This window comes from Diabrotica virgifera, chromosome 5 (assembly GCF_917563875.1).
Source record: "Diabrotica virgifera virgifera chromosome 5, PGI_DIABVI_V3a".
Lineage (NCBI taxonomy): Eukaryota > Metazoa > Arthropoda > Insecta > Coleoptera > Chrysomelidae > Diabrotica > Diabrotica virgifera.
The window spans coordinates 72,806,084-72,827,640 of record NC_065447.1 but is presented as its reverse complement, the minus strand read 5'-3'; the positions used below and the strand labels follow the sequence as shown (position 1 = coordinate 72,827,640).

At 32.9% G+C, this 21,557-nt stretch overlaps 1 protein-coding gene across 2 annotated transcripts in view; it reads left to right on the top strand.

Moving 5' to 3' along the window:
• The window catches only part of LOC114329770 (bone morphogenetic protein 1), a 1,195,441-nt gene that overhangs the window by 1,091,900 nt on the left and 81,984 nt on the right, over positions 1 to 21,557 (top strand). For both annotated transcript variants that reach the window (XM_050650132.1, XM_050650131.1), the window contains one exon: positions 5,170 to 5,381. In XM_050650132.1, the coding sequence (XP_050506089.1) occupies positions 5,170 to 5,381 (212 nt within the window). The remainder of the gene's footprint in view (positions 1 to 5,169; positions 5,382 to 21,557) is intronic.

Sequence of the window (21,557 nt, the reverse complement as noted above, 5' to 3'; positions counted from 1 at the left end):
AGCAACTATTCTAAAAAGTGAGAAAAAAACTCTAAAATCTTAATAGAAACAAAAAATTTGCTGAGTTATTTTTAAACTAAAGATGAAATTATCCACTTATAATAACCACACTTAAGCAATTCTAATAATACGAAGTAATTTTAAACTTAAAAAAAGTCAATCTTTTCCTGAACATTCCACACATATACCCTTTATGTGTTCTAAGGACATAAATTTATTACACTAGTAACAACTGTACTGTGTTTTTCGACTTTTCGTAGTTCATTTCTACTTCTAAAAATTAAAAAAATAATATTTTATTTACTAAAAATACAACGCTAAAAGTTACAATTTTTACCTTTAGTACAGCCGCAAAAGCTAACATCCGTCTCTGAGACCGAAATCTTGTGTAACGAACGAACTATGTATCTACGTTCAACAATATTTAAATACTAACAACGGTTAGGTAAAATATGAAGCTATTGAATGACCTAGCCCGAATATCGGAATAGATCGTTAATTATAGGTATGAATAGGTTAGCTCCGTCTATGAGACCATGCGTTAGCACTGAAAGGTTAATATACACCTTCCTGTACATATGTATTTGATATATGTATGTATGTACAGTGGAACCCCGTTAACTCGGATTAATCGGGACCGCGGCCGATCCGGGTTATCGAAAATCCGGGTTAGCCGGAGAAAATGGTAAAAATTAATAAAATATGGTATGCTTACAGATAAACTCCGTTATAACTGGCACACAGACACTGGTAAACCACGTTCGCGTTCCTCACAAAACCACACATACAGAGTGTCGTCGAGAGTCTCATTTTTAGCTTTATTAGCTTTGCACCGATTGTCCAAACTGTCTTTTGATATCATTTTGAAACAAAAACAACATTTTTACGTTTTATTGCCGCAAACACAAAATCTGAATAGATTTACGAACGATTACAGAACGGAAGCGAACAATGCGACTTTACTACACACAATACCGTCTCAATCGCAAGGAAGTTATGTTACTTAACCCATTAACCGCCAAGCAAAGAAATACTGCAATAATATGTAATATATTTGATTAACTAGAGTAAAATAAACTTAAACATTCGTAAAAAAATTATTTTACACTTTAATAATGGCAGGTGTCACAACAACAAAATGGTTCGTTTTCGAACCTTTGGCGGAAATGAGATATAAAAATTGAAATACACAATTTTATTTTTTGTGAAAAGTCTCAAAACATTTAGAGTGTAAATGGACCTGGAAGTTTTGATAAACAAAAATAGTATGGTTAGAACATTGCCTACACCTTCTTCAGCTTCTTTCTCAAAAACGAAGTCGAACGGCCCTCTATCTTTTTTAGAAATTATTTTAGATATTTCCAGTTTACACTTTCCAATCCTGTATCTTGCACTGTGCCAGTTACATAAATTCGACAAATCGACTTATTGTCTACAACACTAAACAGCCTCCCTTAAGTAGCCCCCTCCCCCACCCTAGATTATAACAAAACTGAATACCAGACTACCCGTCTTTCTAAAGGTACGTATCCACTACGTTCGTAATATTGGACCACCGAGGCACTGCCGCACGGTCGTTGGCGCACTGTTGCACGGTCCGGGAGCGCCAACCATCCAATATATTCACGAACCTCTTGCACTCCGCGCTCCCTGCAACTGCTCCAATCGATACGGTATGCGCTCCTCTACATATAAACCGACACCAATTGGAACGCCGAGGCGGAGCGCGCACTGTTGCACGGTCCGGGAGCGCCAACCATCCACTATGTTCACAAACTTCTTGCGCTCCGCGCTCCCTGCAACTGCTCCCATCTACATGCATGCGCTCCTCTACATATAAACCGCCACCTATTGGACCGTTGAGGAGGAGCGCACACTGTTGCATGGTCCGAGAGCGCCAACCATCCACTATGTTCACGAACTTCTTGCGCTCCGCGCTCCCTGCAACTGCTCCAATCGATGTATGTGCTCCCTTACATATAAATTGTCCACAGATTGGAGCGCCGAGGCAGATTGCGCACAATTGCACAGTCCGGGAGCGCCAAACGTGTCCACTATGTGGAGCAGTTGAAGGAGCTCGGAGCGAAAGCCTAGTGGATACGTGTTTTTACACATAATAAAGAAATATCCCAACAAATTACTGCCTGTGCATCACCTTGACTTATTCCTGATCAGACAGGATTATATGTCGACTTCCGCCAATGGTTCGTTATCGAACCATTATTTTCAAACACGAGATTTGATGACTCAGAAAATATTTTTTTTGTATTTTTATAACAATTAGTGTACAAATAGGTTAAAAAAATAATGTTTTAATTTATTTGACCATAAAAGTGTTATGCCAATAAAATTACTACAGTAAAAATAAAGTTGTGTCGAAGGATTGAAAATGTCGGACATTTTGAAAATATTTTTGTGATGAAAGCACGAGTTTGGAAATTAAACAAAATTAAATTTAGTTACACTTATATCTTGTGGTTACTTAAAAAATACAAAGATTTAAAAAAAAATTAACGAATTGTCAAAAAAAATTCTACAAAAAAATGGTGCGTTTTCGCACCTTTGGCGCTAAATGGGTTAATAACAGTGAAGACTAAGACCATTGTTTGAAAAAGAATTTTAATAGTCTTTTAATCTTTTCTAAACAATGCTAAGACAGTTTCAAATAAATAAAGGATACTTACAGGTGCCTGTTGTTTTCGATAACACGACAATGAACGTTGTGTGCCATGAGTCATTTTTACTATGGTATATTATGTAGTTCAAATTACACAAATACGTATTATCTCTCAAATATTATATTACATACATTTTTATTGTTGAAATGTTTGTCTGATAATTAACTATGTATTTTGATGGGAAATAAGCCACAATTAAATTGAAAAATAATTTTATTAACATTTCGACGCCCAGATTGGCTGTCGTTGTCAAAATACAAAATATGTAATGAAAATCAAAATGTTTATCTGATGAAAATCGGTCCGGGTTAGCCGGACTTCCGGGTTATCGGGGGCCGACTTATCGGGGTTCCACTGTACTTGATTTTTCTCATGAAAATGCCTGCACATCGGATTAACCGGCCATTTGGTCAACCGGCCAGGCTCTGATCCCGAGGTGGCCGGTTAAGAGGGAGTCTACTGTACTACAAAACGATATTGATACGTAATCCTTATAGTCTAAGATCTGAATCTAGGTCGAACTTCACCCATCTGATTTCGGGATGAAACATTTATTTTATTAAATTTCATACATAAACAAATATGACTTGCATAGGTTACCTATCAAAATCTTGTCATAGCTATCCCTAACGTAGGGGCGTAGGGTTTGGAATCAACATTTCAAGCACATTTTTGTGAATTTTTTTTATTATGGTAGAATTATTTCATTTTTTAATTATAAGCCTACAATTGAAAATAGGAAAACGATGGCAAATTCCAATGGTAAAGGTACCACAAAAACAATGAATTTTGCATTGGACCTCAGACCTCATCATTGGATCCTGTTAAACAAAAAATTAAAAATATTTTATTATCTTATGGGTTTCTCGAGGTACCGCTGCTGAGGTTCTTTGATTTTATTGATTTTTGACATTTTGATATCACTCAGAAATCAAAACAATGATTTTTTTGCAAAAAATCGTAAAGTGATGCAGGCCGGAATATGTTTTTGAATCTCGGAGTAATTTATAACAGTGAATAGGAACAGCTGTTGACCGTTGCTCACCACGTTCAAGCGCGTTGGCGCGAACCTGCTGCAAAACGAGTCACTCAGCTTCTCACCAACTAGAAGGTAGGGTTATGCAACATGCTCTATTTTCGGTAATTTTGCTCCAATGAATTTGAAATTTTCAGAGAGTATTCTTGAGGTTATTTGCTTTCATTTAAAATAATAAAAAAAAAGCGAAAATTTTAAATTTTTCAAAGCTTCTTTTAATTAAACAAAAATCTTGGTTTAGCAAGTTTCACCAATTGTTTACCAATCAGATTTTATTGAAACTAAAATTTAAAACATATAAAATGGGTCTATGAGGTATTTCCTACGTTCATGGCTACCGGGCCGACAGAGTAAACAGTTAAGCAAATGTAGGTGACTGCATCGATATGTTTACCAATCAAAATTTATATCAAAATAAAGAGTATTAAAGATCTTTAAATGATAATAAATAATTAAACTTTAATATCAAATGCGATAATATAGTGTTGAATATATCTACTACTTACTTTCGACTCGCTTTGCAACATGTTCGCGCCAGCGCGATTGAGCGTAATGAGAAACGTTGCTGTTCCCATTCGTTTTGTAAATTACTCCACGATTGAAAAACATATTCCGATGTGCATCACTTTACGGTTTGACAGACAAAAGTAAATTAAAAATAAAAGTTGACAGAACTTTAAACGAGTTATTATCAAAACTGCTTTTTTCAAAGGCTTTAGACATTGTAACCCAAAAACTACTAAACCGATCTACCTATAATTTTGTATATTATGTTTTCTTCAGACATTTCGTGAGGGAACGCTGTCAAGATTTTTTTGATTTATCCTTATTTTTTGTTTAATAATAATAAATAAAATGTTGATTTTCATCCTTTTTTGCAAAAAAAAGTCAAGAATCAATAAAACTAAAAAATCTCAACACCGTTACCTCGAGAAAGTCATAAGATAATAAAATATTTTTGAATTTCTTGTTTATGGTCAAATAATGAGTCTGGTGTCCACTGCAAAATCCATTGTTGTTGGCTTATTTTTCCAATATTTTTTCTTGAATTTTGTTTTAAGTATTCTATGAATTGTAGTGAATATACCTATTTAATTTAAAAATAAAATAATTCTACCAAGCTTTCAAAAAAAAATCACAAAAATATGCTTGACATATTGTTTTTAAACCCTACATCCCCTTTTAAGGATACGACAAGATTTTGAGAGGCAACCCATGGAAGTCATATTTGTCTATGTATGAAATTTAATTAAAAATTGTTTCATCCGGAAAGCAGATGGGTGAAGGTCGAACTAGATTCGGATCTCGTACTATTAACAATACAAGTATGAAAATACTGGTTTTTTATTTTAGAAATATTATTCTACCCTCAGAACTACTAAACTAAATCTAGAAAAATATAAATTAATATTTCTTATTTTATTGTGGGTACTAATTACCATTTTTCTTTCACAGCTGCGTTCACGAATACATGGATATCTATGCAGAGGTGTTACAGCCGAATCCTGCCGAACTGGTGAACACACCCTTCGGGGGAAGATACTGCGGGGCAATAAGACCTAGGACAAGGGTGTCTCTTTACAGAGCGATGGCGCTCTCTTACCATACAGATAAAAATGTTTCAACGAACGATATATTTGTAGGAAAGTACGCGTTTATTAACGACAGTAAGTATTCAATTTTTTTATTTTAACCTTTAACTACCCGTGCATCAAGTTATAATATAACTACACGCGTGGCGTACTTTATACGCCACAAGAATACACTTAAAAACAGCGGATTTGTTTATTATTTTTTTTTAATGCCCTTAGTTGTTTGTTATAAACCTTATTTGGCATCAACGAATACTTGGAATTCCTTCTCAGTAAGCCAATTGGGATTTATAACTGGAATCTGATTCCATGATAAATAAAATTACTACTTAATACAAAATTTTTTGAAATGTGATTTTTTACATAAGAAACAGTATTGATTATAAAGAAAAATATATTTTGTGATATAATGACTTAAAAACAATTGAAAGATGTACCTATATTACTACTTATATGAATATAATCGTGGCGTATATTGTCTACAACCGGAAACAACAAATACTAAAATGTGAATTACGATCTTCCCAGAACGCCGATTGTAACGAAACTAAAACCAACTATAAAGCACATTCCAGTGATAGGTTAGGTAGATAAACAAGGTCAAAAATTAAATTTTTATATATATTTTGTATCCCAGATATATTCTTATATCTGGGGTACAAAATACGCCAGCGCGTGTAAAAGGTTAAACAATACGACGACACCTTATCTACAAGATTAATTAATCTTTTTTCTTTAACATAATTTTCCTAAAATTGTTTGTAATCTAGATATCAGCTGGTTCATTTTAGCTTTTTTGACATGAAATGGCCACTTCCTTGTTGTATCTACACAGCGCAGCACTGACTCTGCATTTCACTAACTATTCATGTCCTTGTTGTGGCTACAATGAACAACACTAATTAAGCCTTGCACAACTTCTCACATTACACAAGTTCGAACGGTTTAGTACTCTTGAGCTTTCGCATTTGGGGTTGTCTTACAATAAGCGGAAAATACTTCATAGTTGGGATGTTTATGGAGCTTTTTTTCATATCTCTTGGCGACTTTCTTAATTTCATTTAAAATATTATACACTGCATATATTATACACAATATGTAAATGTACAAAATATTATACACATAGAAAACGGGCACCCTAAAAATAGGTCAATTTGATGTCACGTATCTCCTAAACCTGTTGTCCAATTTAAGTGATTTTTTGAATATAGTATAGCCTGATTCTTTGTCAATATCCCTGTAATGCTAATTTTGCTAAGTAGGTAAATTTTCATTATATACTGAGTGTACGAATCAAACTGTGTTTTTTCTCAAAGTTTGCAACACCCTGTGGAATATTTACATTTATAAAATACTGAAATTAAAACCCAACTATAGCCTTAGGTTTTCTTAACATTATACTTTTTGACTCATTATCTTATGTTGAATAATACAAAAGTTATGTACTTTAACAACTAGTCGTGTTCTTCCTCAGTATAAGTTGTTTGTAAATAAGTGCGACAGACTTTAAAGGGAAATTCTGCATGAAAAAACGGTATTGCCCTAAAACCGGTTGAGATATGCAAATGAAATTTGGTAGGTTTTAAGAGATAGTTATTGCGAATATTTTGACTTGCAATTAAGAATGTTATATTCACTATTGGCGTGCATACCGGTAATATGACCGATCTTATTACCCGTATGCACGCCAATGGTGGATATAAAATTTTTAATTGTATGTCAAAGTGTCACTAACTACGTCTTAAAACCCACCAAATTTCATTTGCATATCTCAACCGGTTTTAAAGCAATAAATACATCGTCAGTTTTTAAGAAAAAATTCAACATCCTGTATCTCGGAAACGAAGCATTTGCGGACGTACGATTATAAAGCAAACTGTCATTATTTTTTAATGTAGAATTACCCCTTAAAGTTTGTCGCACTTGTTTAGAAACACCCTGTACTGAAAAAGAACATGACTAGTTATTAAAGTACCTAACTTTTTTATTATCTAACATAAGCGAATGAATCACAAAACAGAATATTGAGAACACATGAGGCTATGGTTGGGTTTGAATTTCAGTATTTTTTAAATGCTAGGATATTCCACAGGGTATTGCGAACTTTGAGAAAAAAAAATTCAGTTTGATTCGTACAGCCGGTATACAATAAAAATTTACCTGTTTAGCAAAAATATTATTACAGGATATTGACAAAGAATAAGGCTATAACATACTTAAAAAATCACTTAAATCGAACAACAGGTTTGGGAGATACACGACCTCAAAAATTACCCATTTTTAGGGTGCCCGTTTTTTATGACGCGCAGTGTATATTCGACTTTAAGGTATCTAAGTATATATCTTCAAGGAGTAAGTATTCAACAACTTAGAATGAATTAAACACTTCTGTTGTATTTAGGTATATATGAATTTATCAAAAATTCTTTAAAAGTTATCCATAACTACAAAACACAAAATTTTTCGGTTTAAACTGACCATCATCAATGTGAACTTCCGGTGTAGAAGAATTTGGAACTAGCCACTTCATTAGGTGTAAAAAAATCTAAATTATATTGTTTTTATATTTAACATTATAAAGTAAGCGATATTAAGTCGATATATTAAGATTATTGAGAATCATGTATTCTAAGATACGATATATGGTCGATATGCAGCGATCTGTTTAATGGATATAAATTATTGGATATGTAATTTAGCATGTTAACAATTATTACAAAAAACAAAGGTTGCCCGATCTAATCTTGTTCTAATTATAATTAATTACAAATTAAAAAATTTCATTTTTTTTTTTTAATTAAAAAATAAAATTTTCGACCCGGCAGATATTATTTTACATTTTTTAGACCATTCTAAACAAAAAAGGTCTTTTGTAATTTTTCTCTAAAATTTATCGTTTCCTAGTTATAAATAATTTAAAACTGAGAAAAAAACGAAAGATGACGACTTTCAAGGCTCAAAAACATAAGTATAAAATATCATTTTTGAAATTACGAAGTACCTAAATTCAAGTTCAAACCTTATTATATCAGTTCTTGATAAGTCTTTTGGACATATTTCATTCTGAAACATTGTTTTTTAGTTGTTGATGCTCGTTTCCCTATAAGAAACCTTCCTCATTAACAATAATTAAAAAAATATGTTTTGGAATAAAACATGGCTAAAATTTTTATCGAGACCTGATAAGAAAAAGTTTGAACTTGAATTTACGTACATGATGATTACAAAAATATTATCTGTTACTTGTGTTTTTGGGCCTTGAAAATTGTCATCTTTCGTTCTTTTTTCAGTTTTAAATTGTTTATAACTCGAAAACGATCAACTTTGGAGAAAAATTACAAAAGACCTTTTTTGTTTAGAATGATAAAAAAAATCTAAAATAATTTCTGCCCGGGTCGATTTTTTTTTAATTTATAAAAAATGTCATTTTTTAATTATTAATTAATTATAGTTCGATTAGATCGGACAACCCTTGTTTTTTGTAATTCTTAACATGCTAAATAGGGCAGTCAATGAGGGTATTTGGCTCCGAATTCCATCCTACTACATCGATTTACTTGATATTTTCACAGTAAGTAGGGAATAGCTCAAGAAACAAAGTCTACCTTATGCCGATGTGCGCTTTTATCTTGGGGGTGGTTCCCACCCCTTCTCGGGGGTGAAAAATGTTTTGGTTAAAATAGACACGGAAGAGGCTAGAAAACCTAATTTTAAGCAAAAGCCGTTCTTTTATTTTTTGAAAACTCAATACTTTTTGAGTTATTCGAGGTTGAAAATTGGCCATTTTCATTGAAACATTACACCTTTTCGGAGGGATTTTTGCGAATACCTTAAAAACTATGCATCTAACAAAAAACTTTATAACATATTTCTGTAGGTTATAAAAAACCAAATAGATTTGTTCCCTCATAAATCTTCTAGATAAATACAAAGAGGTGTATGGTAGGTAAGAAGAGTTTGTTTTTTTTTTGCTGCATGCTCAAGTCGGTTTATTCCACTTGAAATAACAGAGAAACTGTCGATTTTAGGTGTATAATGATACTAATAACTTTGGTAGGGTTTGAAAAGACCTTTAAAATGAGCAAAACTAAATGTCGATTACGTTAAAACTAAGCGAGATATTTGTAAGATACAACAAAAAAATGTAGAACTTTTTCAGATATAAATTTCTTTTTAATTTTTCATTACTGTATCTCTTATCATTTTCAAGTTCCATGAAGAAAAAGGAAGGTTTGTAAGAAAATTTAAAAATGCGCATTTTAATTTGATCTTTTTTTTCAAAAACCATTAATTTTAAACCCGTTCTACTTTTTGAATATAGAAATGACACTATAATAAAAGCCATTGTAGAAGGAAGACGATGCATTTACATTTTGGTGGATGGGGGTTAAAATTACTTCTCTTTTTTTCTTAAAATACATTGGTTATCAATTTTGTTTGCAGCATATCTCGCTTAGTTTTAATGTAATGGACTTCTAATATAGCTCATTTTAAAAGTATTTACAAGCACTACAAAAGGTATTAGAAGCATTATACACCTAAAGTTGACCGTTTCTCTGTTATTTCAAGTTGAAAACACCAATTTGAGATGTGCCAAAACAAACTATTTTCACCTACCATATCTCTTTCTTTTTGTATTATAACTAGAAGATTTATGAAGGCAAGTGTCTCTTTGTTTTTTTGTAACCTACAAAAATGTTTAATATAGTTTTTTAGTTAGATGCATAGTTTTTAAGGTATTCGCAAAAAACCGTTCGAAAAGGTATTATGATTCAATGAAACTGACCAATTTTTAAAACACGAATATCTCAAAAAGTATTGAGTCTAAAAAAAATTATAGAACGGTTTTTGCTTAAAATTGACTGGCGTAAAATTACATAGTATCCAATAATTTTTATCCCTTAAACAGATCGGTGCAGATTTACCTTAGATCCGATCATCTACTAATCTGGATGTATTTCATCCTTGCTCGAATAATGCACGTAGTGCTAAAGTGAGAGGTTTTGTTTTGTAACTTTACACTACCTTGTGGATAAATTTTAAAGAATATTTAATACATTCTTATACACCTACATACAACAGAAGTGTTTACTTCGTTATAGGTAAGTTGTTTTATCGAAGGTATATACAGCAAACTACAGGGTTTATCCTTTTTAATGTTTTAAGTATTCATTATTAATGTGTTTAAAAGTAGACAAATATAGTGACTGTGTTAGATTGTAACAATTTTTTAGTCACAAGTGAATAACTCTCATCATATATTTCTAAAATTAAATATTTAATTGCAGATTTTTTTTAAAACTAACACCACCTAGCCAGGTTCCCTATATTTTAAAATAGTTTGCGAAGGTAACAGTGTATTACGAAATTGTTTGTAGCATCTTTTCTTCTTCTTCTTCTTCTTCTTTTTCTTAAATCAGGCAAGACACTTGGTCGTAATGCCATTGTACCATACCTTGCTTTTTTCGTAAACTTAATAAGCGATTAGCCTCAACGAAGGCCAACAATTTTTTTTTGGTAGTTTTAATGTCTCTTTTAGTTCAAACCCCAGTTGACCAGTGAATTCATCCCTCACAGAACTTAGCAGCATATTTCAATGGCATAGGATGTGTATGGCAGTCTCTTCTTTCATTTCCCACTTTTTGCACCATGGTTCATTCACCTTACCTAGTTTGTATAGGCGGTTTCTTAAACGGCAATATCCAGTCACTTGATCTACAAATTTGTCTCTCGATCCTTGTTTTGCCGACAGATCAACTTGTTTATTCCCATCCACCCCTTCATGACCTGGTATCCATATTAAAGACACTTTATTGTAAAATAAAAATGTATACCATTTTTATTCAGTTGCAATGCGGAGGCAAAACTGTCTTATTTTTCACTTAGTACAGAGAGCGCAAACCAGTACCTACTCCAAATCGACGATTTTTGACTCTAATAATTGGAGTCATCATCAGAGAGGCGTAAGTTTGCTGCTCTCTACCCCAAGTGACGAAACTTCGAGAGTTTATGCCCGCATTGCAACTGACGTTATGGAGTAGGTGCCTAGCAGATGTCGCTAGGCACCTACTCCATAACGTCACTTGCAATGCGGGAATAAACTCTCGAAGTTTCGTCACTTGGGACAGAGAGCAGCAAACCTACGCCTCTCTGATGATGACTCCAATTAGAGCCGAAAATCGTCGACTTATAGTGCTGGTTTGCTCTCTGTACTAAGTGAAAAATAAGACAGTTTTGCCTTCTCATTTCAACTGAATAAAAATGGTATACATTTTTATTTTATATTAGTATTACTCCTTTGAGTAACATAGGTCCATTTTCCGTTGGAATTTACCAGCTGAACAGACGGGGTCGTAAATTGCAAATTTTTAGAATTCCCCATTGTGTTCTTCATTTCAGCATCCATCTGGCTTGCAATTTTTAGAAGCCATGGAGGTGTTACGTGTTACCAGGAAAATGGTCCAATAAGTTTTCAATTATATATCTTTTAGAAATATTTTGGATATTTTTGAATATTTTGAATATTTTTATTAGGTTAAAAACTTTGACTTACACTTTATTGTCTTTTGCCAGATTGTTGAGGAGATCATTGAGGAGTATAGTCTATATAGTATATAGTATTTAGTATATAGTATATAGTGTTTGTTTGGCTACTCTTCTTCTTCTTCTTCTTCTTCTTCTTCTTCTTCTTCTTCTTCTTCTTCTTCTTATTTTACTTCTTGGAGATCTTTCGATCTGTTTAATTCTGAAGCTGCCTCTGGTTAATTTCCTGGGAGGTAGATTACCAACTATCCCTCCTTCTTTTAGGTAGTCTTCCGGGGGGATCTTGACTATTGCGACTATACTTAAATCCATCTCTAAAATTAACTACAATATAATGACACCAGGCCTAACCTTCACCGAGAAGAATAACCCAATTGTATCACCTAGAGAACAATAAGTCCCAAATATTAATGGCGACTTAATATGGTTCACTGGTTGATCTAAAACTGCTGATAATACTGGATTAGGAGTCTTAGGGCAAACATGCAACTATAATAAATCTTACAGCCTTGATCATTATACATCCGTGTTTCAGGCTGACTGTTTTGTTTGGTGACCTGCATTGATGAAATTATACATGGAGACCCCAAAGCAAATAATATCAACATTTAAAGAGATAGCTAAAAAGCTATTCTGAGAGTAAAGAACACACTCCCTAGATCAAAACTTGTGAAAGAGTGCAATGATCTCCTCAACAATCTGTCCTCAACAATACAATCTCAATAATACAACCCTGTCTGACACCTCATTGTATTTCAATTAGCCTTGACGTGTTACCGTTGGTCTTTATGATTGCTGTCTGATTCCAATAAATAGCCTTAACAATTTTAGAATCTCTTTTGTTGACTCCGGTGTCATTCAATCTTCCTGTCCACGTCATGTGCTGCACCCGGTCGAACGCTTTTTCAAAATTTATAAAACAGACAAAAAGGTCTGCTTGCTAATCTTTGTACCTTTGTGCCAGAGTTTGAAGACAGAAGATTGCTTCTCATGTCCACATACCTTTCCTGAAACCAAATTATTCTTGACCGGTAACCTCGTCACATCTTCTATTGCCCTATGATTCAGTAAAGTAGATTGTAAGTCTGAATTTTATTCCTACAACCCATTTAACAAGATTTCGTTTAATTATCTCTTCCGTATTTTAATTGGCTAGTGAAACGTGACTATGAAGGATAAATTATTATAGCATTTTATTAAGTTCTTTGTTAAATGTTAATTTTTTTGGAACTTAGATATCTCTTTTCTACAAAAATGAAGTTATCATTCTGTTGTAGTGTAAAATTGATTAAATATTCATGTCTAATTTGTGAAAGGTTTTCGAGCTATCTCACTTCCTAATTCAATTGTCAGTAACCATTTTAGAATTCTCAAACTTATTAAATTTAATATTTCGAAACATTCCAGCATTTCAATTACAATGACTTTGTCCTGACGTCGGGAGATGAAGGTTCTTTTCCGCCATCAGGGAGTTTGCATAATTAAACGGACTTCGAGCCAGTAACCCAGTGCTTCGACTAAATTTGTACAGAGAGACAAAAGGCACCAAAATTGTACCAATACAATAGATATAATATAAACAAGTTAAAGTGTGCCTTTCCATTTGCGGTTTCAATATATTGTAATTAAACTTTTAGAAACGGATAGCTTACTACCAGTAAGACAAACACGAATCTCCATGTTTGTGTATTTAGAATAAAATAAAAAATAACAATGTTTTCAATTACATTTTCCCGATGTGGTGTGGAGCTTCACAATCTTGAGGTGCAATTGTTTCAGATAATATCGATTGCCTTTTAAATTTTGACAGTAATATTAACGAGTAGCTATATGGTCAAAAGTTATGTTATAACACCAAATCTATAAAAATCAAAAGAGGAATTATACAAGGAGACACGTTTTCTCCAAAATTCTTTACGGCAGTACTTGATAGTGATGTAACGAATATTCGTATTCGCATTCGCATTCGCGAATATCCGCATCTTTTTGCATATTCGCATTCGCGTTCGCATTCGCAAAATTTGTGCGAATGTTTTGCGAATATGAATATCAGAGAAAAAATAATTTGAAAGTAACGTTATATTAATAAAATCAAAATCTATTCTCTTTCTCATCTTTTTTTTATTAAAAAAAGTTAAACCTTGGGGAACCCCTTAAAAAGGGAGACCTCGTATAATCAGATTATCAGGCTTCACGTTGTTTTATTATTTGGTATAATTATAATGTAATAAAGCTTAAGATTCAGATTAATTTACACTAAATATCAATTAACTTCTCATTATAAATTTAGAAAACCTTTCAAAAATAGAAACAAATTAAAAAAAAACTGAATATTCGCATTCGCATCCGCATTCGCGAATGTCGTTATTAGATATTCGCATTCGCAATCGTGTTCACGAATGTTCAAAAAACAACATTCGTTACTAGCTACTTGAACACGCTTTAAAACAATTGGAGTGGGACGCCACTCCAATTGTTTAAAATAATGTCGACGGCGAAAGGCTCTTCCACCTACGATTGGCGGACGACATAGTACTTATAAGAAACAACTTAAAAAAGATTAGAACTATTCTTACTGAGTTACATGCTGCCTGTGAGAAAGTTTGTTTGAACGTAAATTTTGGAAAGATACAATACATGATAAACCCAGTGGCGGCGTCTGGTGTAAAGTATTGGGGGTGCACACATAATATTAAGAGATAAAAAGCCCTTGAGGTCCTATTTCCCTAGATAAAATTTTTAGAGTGTCGTCACTCGTATATCAAAGGACATTTTTAAAAAATTACAATAAATAATGTATTTTATTTACTTAAAATTATAATTTAGTATTTAAAAGTTACAAGCAAGTTTTGTAACGAAAGTCAAGTCGCCTGTTATTTTTTTTAGATAAACTCTGCAATAACCAATTCAGTAAAATTTGAAATTTCCTGAATCATTTTTTTTAAAACATTGCGAGTGCTGTTAGTCGATCCTAGCCCATAGCCATTCTAAGGAAAGTTTTGGTTTTGATAAGTTTCAATGCAGAGAAACATCGTTCTGTTTCTGCAGTTGTCTGCAGTTGACTGACATCGTAACAAGTAATTGAAGAATTCAAATTATTTCAGAAAAATCATCTTCTATTTTGTTCCTTATGATTCCTCTTCTCCAAATATGTAGGAAACATGGAAAGCGGTAAAAAGTATTGATAGTAGCACCTACACAAGCAATAAGTTTTTTCATAAATCTCCATGTTAAAAAATGATGACTTATAATCCCGACCTTTGCACTTTGGTAGGTATATTCGTAATTAAGAAATTTGGTAATTTTTGTTCTAAATCTAAAGAAGAAAATTTAATTGATGTTAAATATTCCACGCTAATATTCACATCCACAAATCTCTTCATGCTTAATATTGTTCCGAAATTCGAACTTCACAAAAGCAAAATTTAAATGTTCATTATATGCGTTGTCATCATCAGTGGTGCTACAACTCTATGAAAGAGCCTCGACCTTCCCAAGTCTATTACGCCAGTCAGTCCTATCCATTGCCAACCGTTGCCAGTTTGCTGCGCCTATTTTTCTCCCATCCTCATCTACACCATCTTTCCATCTAAGTTTTGGCCTACCCCTATTTCTACTTCCCACAGGTTGTGACATAAGGATTCTTCTAGGAGGGTTGTTATGCTGTGATCTTGCTAGATGTCCTGCATATCTTAGTCGTCCTATTCTTATAAGAGATACTACGTCTTTTCCACCAAATATATGTTTATATCTGTGGTATACCTCGTAGTTGTACCTCCTCCTCCAAATACCATTTTCACAGATGCCACCGAATATGCCTCTCAGGATCCTTCGTTCAAATATAAGCAGAAGGTTTTCATCTGGCTTGGAGATGGTCCATGTCTCCGATCCATATGTCAACACTGGTTGTATAAGGGTTTTGTATATGGTTATTTTTGTTTTTTGGCTTAAGTTTCTGCTTCTCATATGTCTACTCAGTCCAAAATAGCATTTGTTCGCTAGGATTATCCTTCGCTTGATTTCTTCTGTCATGACGTTTTCCTTGGTGATCAGGGAGCCTAAGTATGTGAATTTGTCCACCACTTCAAAGGTAGAGTTATCAACAGAGAATTGGTGACCGATGTTTCTGGCTCTATTGTTGGGTGTTGATGCCACCATCTTAGTTTTCTCCTCGTTTACTGTCAGGCCCATATTTTTTGAGGCATTTGAGAAGGTGGTATACATTTCTTCTAGTTTGCGTGTTGTGCGGGCAACTAGGTCCACGTCATCGGCATATGCCAAAATTTGGGATGATTTATTAAAAATATTTCCTCTGTTGTCTATTCGGGCATCTCTGACCGCCTTTTCCAGAGCTATGTTGAAGAGGAGACACGCCAGCGCATCTCCCTGTCGCAGCCCAATATTCGTTTCAAACGCCTGTGATTGTTCGCCCTGTATTTCGACTTTGCAAACGACTTTACGCATTGTAGCCTTAACCAATCTTATCAGTTTGTCAGGGATGTGTAATTCATCCATGGCTTCATACAATTTATTTCTTAGGACACTATCATAGGCCGATTTAAAATCTACGAAAAGATGGTATGTGTCGATATTGAATTCGTTGGTTTTTTCCAGTATTTGTCTTAGCACAAAGATCTGGTCTGTGGTTGATCGACCAGGCCTAAAACCACTTTGATATTCTCCAAGAAGCTCCTCTGAATATGCACTTAGGCGACCATATAAGATGCTCGAAAATATTTTGTAAGCTGTATTAAGGAGGGTTATTCCCCTATAGTTTCTACATTCCAATTGATCACCCTTTTTGTGTAGCGGGCAAACGATTCCAAGACACCACTCTTCCGGGATTTGTTCCTCATTCCAGGCTCTTAGTATTATTTTATATATTTGATTAGTCATTATATGCGTTGTGCACGTTAAAAATTCCATAAGATCACAGTCGATATGTGCTCTCGTGGCCATCTAAACTTGAGGGCTATAGGGGGAAGCGGGGTGTGTGGTGACTTGAATTTTGCCTTATGATAAAGTCATTGGGATAGCAGGCCCCGTGAGAGCGGTGATCGAGACGTTCTGTCTAAAGCCTCGCATTCGTGAAGTTTCCTCGTCGAAATAGAATAAAAATAATTAAATATTACTTATTACTTATAAACTCCTTGGATTTGTGGTTTGTGATTTAAATTACTGTATAGTTAGATTAAAATGTTTTTTATAGAATGATAGATTTTACATAAATATGAATGTTTCTCTGAAAATCATTTTGGGGGTTCACGTGCATATGTGCACTTATGGAGAAACCGCCACTGGATAAACCTGATACCAAGCGAAAATTCAAAAGTCGACTGTAATTAAAAATAGCATTTTGGTTTAGTTTTTGGGATTGCTGAAAACGAAAACGTCATCAGAACCGACACCCGGAGAACCTGGTGTCTGGGGTCACGTCATCTTCTGGATTTTCGAGGGTTGCAGCACTGAATTGGTGCAAATAGATTACACGAGGGTTTTTTGGGGTTACTGAACACGAATACGCCATCAAAACTAACTGCACAAGTAGCACCGAACGGGTTTATTAAGTTTTTTAAAGATGCTTTAAACCTGTAGAATAAAACTAAAATTAAAACTATTTGGTTTTTAAGTAAACCTTAAGGTTGCAATCAAACCGCTTTCAGCATAAAAGGGCCCATTCTGAAAGAGGTCAACAAAACCAAAAATAAAAACCTTCTTTAAACTTTATTTTCTTAAGCAACTGGTTTTAAAGCTGATTGAAGCTCAGTGAAGGTGCTTTTAAAACCATGTTAAAAGACACTTTAAGTGCAGGCAGCTTTATAGCAAACTTAAAAGGTTTCTTAAATGGAGTCTTTTAAAGACAATTTACCATATAAAATTATTCTTTAAACCCATATATTCCTTATAGGCCAACAAATTTTTACATGTGTTACGATAGGTAGATACGTATTTGTAACCATAAAATAAAAAAAAATACTTGGTTATTTCGGACTGTCAAGGTAGAAAAACACTTGAGCACTCAACTTTATTGATAATGTTAACAAAAATAGGTCTAAATAACTCACGCGCCCTAAAATTTCTGACTTTTGGCGGTTAAAAAATAAAAATAATAAAAAAGTTTAAATCTTAAAAATATTAATTTGAAAGAAAAATAATTTATCTAAAATTCTATTGTTTTAATGATAAAAGAAATCGAATTTATGTCTTTAACCCGGCACCTGCCACGTGGCTTTGCAAGGCGCCAACTGCCACGTGGGGTGCTCACAGCACCCCTTAAAAATTTTCTGTGATCTACTTGTTTAAAAAACAAAATAATGTGTTGAGTAGCACAAGAATAAAAATAAACAGGTTTTATTGACTTATTAGCCACTAATATGTTATCAAAGTTAAAAAATAAAATGAAAAGTGTTATAAGTAGGGAGCGGATTTATATGCGATCAATTTTGGTGAAATATGCGCATATATATGCAGTAAAAAATTACGAAATATGCGCAAGATATGCACAAAAATTTAAAAAATGCGCATTTCGAGAAACCACAAATTTTCTGTTCTATTCTATTCTAGGGGGTTCTTTTATAGGGGGGTGGGCAGCAATCTTATTTATTATCTTTCAAATAAAATCATTATTTTTTATATATGCAATTTATTCACATTTTTTACAAAAACTGATTCCAATAGTTACCTATTTAAAATGAAACAACAATATCACTATACATAGGTATCTTCGATTATAATTCACTACAATGTGTTTTTCCAATTTATTTTTTATTAGGAAACATTTTCTTTGATCAGATAAAATATTTTTATAGCTTGAAAAATTATTTCAACATTAACAGAAGTAATTGGGGTGTATTTAAAATAACTTCTTAAAGCCGAAAATTCTGCAAAAAATCAATTTCAAAATTTCCGTTAAAAATTTCGCATATGTCCTCCAAAGTTTTAAAGCCGTTTAAAGACGGGATCTGATCTAAAGCATGAATATTTCAATTTCCATTAGAAAATCGTAAAACTATGGTTAAAGGTGTAAATTCTCTTAACAATAGGGGATTTAAAGAATCACCAGAGTTATAGGTACCTACTAAATATAATAAAAGTAAATAAAATTCGGATTTCCCGGTAAACCATCCTTCATCATTTTAACATTCTACAATCATGTTATAACAGCAGCACTATAAGTACTTTGTGTAAAGATCGGGTATTTTCTAAGAAAAAATGAAAATGCACTAAAGCAGCCGTCTCTCTTCAGGTAGTTCTCGAATTAATAGATACAACAGCCTGTGCGGAGAAATATTTTGTGTCGAATTAAAAAATAAATTTTTTTTTGGACTTAAATGTTTTTAAATAGGCACAAAATATGCATTTTTCTTTAAAAATATGCAAACTTTAGTAAAGTTCTTAAATATGCGAAATATGCATGCAATATGCATTTAGCATTAAATCCGCTCCCTAGTTATAAGCAAATTACCAAGTACCAAGCCATAATAAATGAAGTCAAGTAAAATATCTAAAAAAATTAAGATTTAGTGAGTATAGAGTCTATATTAATAATTGAAAACAGTTATTTCAATAAAAAATGTAAATTTGACCTGTTTATCAAAAATACAAAAAAAATTTAAAACTTAAAGTGCCAGATGATGACACCCCAATTCGACTTTAGAGCTATAAGTTCAGAATGACACTAAATAACCACTTCAAACACTAACACATATATGCTATATAATATTATAGAAAGCTATTATCACGCACAGCTCGGTTACCAAACTTGAAATACCAAATATTTGATAAAAATGTATTATGGGGTGCTGGTAGCACTCCACGTGGCAGGTGCCGGGTTAAGACGCTCATTTATAATTTTTATGTAAGCCTTATATTGTAATCTATCATGGCTTTCAGCATCTCCAGATAATAATATGGCCGAAATCCAAATAAAACTATTTGGTCCATCGACATAGAATTGTTAAGATCACATGGTTTTATTTTATACCTTTCCAAGAGCAGATATCCTACCTAAAAGCAAAGTTGCCTTGGAATTAAAACCGTTTAGTGGTAATGCTGCTGTCAATAATGCTACTCGGTTTTAATGTGAATCTAACCTAAAATCGAGGCGTCGTAGTGCTGTATGTGTTGTATATTTCTTTTAAAATGACCGGTTCGTTTATATTTTAAGTATTTGCGACTTATTTCTTCCATACCAACTGTACTTCCACTTTTTACAACACACTACATCACTGTTTCGCTCTAAAATAAATGACCGACCATTTTGGACATGAGAAAAGAGGTGATGAGTTTAGTTTTATTGTTTCTAACAAGAAGCATAGTTTATTCTTTACAATAACCAAATTAATTCAGTTAAGAGCGTTTGATTTTATTATAGCCTACTAATTGTTTTTAAGAAAGCAACTTTAAAGAAAACCAAAAAAATAGTTTTGAAGCATATGTTTTACTGACATAATAGTCTTGAGATCAAGTAGTTGTATTAATAGGTTTTAACAGCCATATCAGGAGAATCTTTAAAACTACAATAAAGATAAAAGGTAACAAAATAGAATATAATAAAACCAAACAGTCCGGAAGTTCTTCATAAAACTGATTAGTTTTAAAGTGAGCTGAGAATAAACCATTTTAAAACTACAATGAGGCAAATTATCTATAAGATTAATTAGTCTTATTTGATACTCTTATTAGATACATTAAAACTAGTGACAAATGCTTAACAGTTTTAAAGTTTTGGCAGTATATCTACGAGGTAACCTTAAAATTATTATCTTCTTATTTACCACAGTAAAACCTTTATAAACCTTAAATAAAACTTAAATGTTTTTATTGTGCTACTTGGGTGACTTCCGGAGCACCTGGTATCCACGATCACTGCTAAGGCACTTATTTGACATGTTCTTATGTACATTTTATGTACTTTAAAATGCAACTATGCATTTCCACCCATTTTTCTATAGTAGATTTTTTTCTTGACATCGTCTTGAACACAATGCAAAGAGTGGCAAGTGTTTGCGTGCTTTATTTAAAAATCGATTTATTTTGTGCTAACTGCCCTGGTCTATTTACTGTCAAGGGATCGTAAATTTTTTTAACAGATAAAAATATAAAAAGATTGCGAATACACCTCCGTTCTTTTGCGGAGGAATGTATATTTTATTTTTCCGTTTTTCGGATCCATTTAATAATTTTAACTATCTTCACGCCTGTCTGAATCCATATCTAATATTTAATTTATATGTGCGTTCCCGTTTAATATTATTTCTGCTGACTCGTGTGTAAACATGTGTAAAATTCCGTAAAGATTTGTGTTTACTTGTACTATCAGGCATTTTAAAATGTCGACTGAATGAATGGAAAAAGAAAAGTATTTTTGAAGTGTGTAAAATGTTCTAATTTCCTAGCTGAATGTTTTCGGCTTACAAATCCATTTTCAGAGCTATGGTCAAAGGTTTACAGTACCACTTATAAAGAAACATTCCAATTTTTCTAATTAAAAAAATTCATTATGCAGTTTCAAAAACTTGGTCGAAGGTTGAAATTTTTAAGAGCAAACATTTTAAAAAGAATGTGTGTGTACTTTGTACGCACGTAAGAAGGTATTCTTCTATTATATAGGTAATTTAAACGAAGTAAATATACTTAACAGGTTATTTGTATTTTATTTAAAAATTAAAATAACTTTCTTCTTATCTACCACTTTCAAAAAAATTT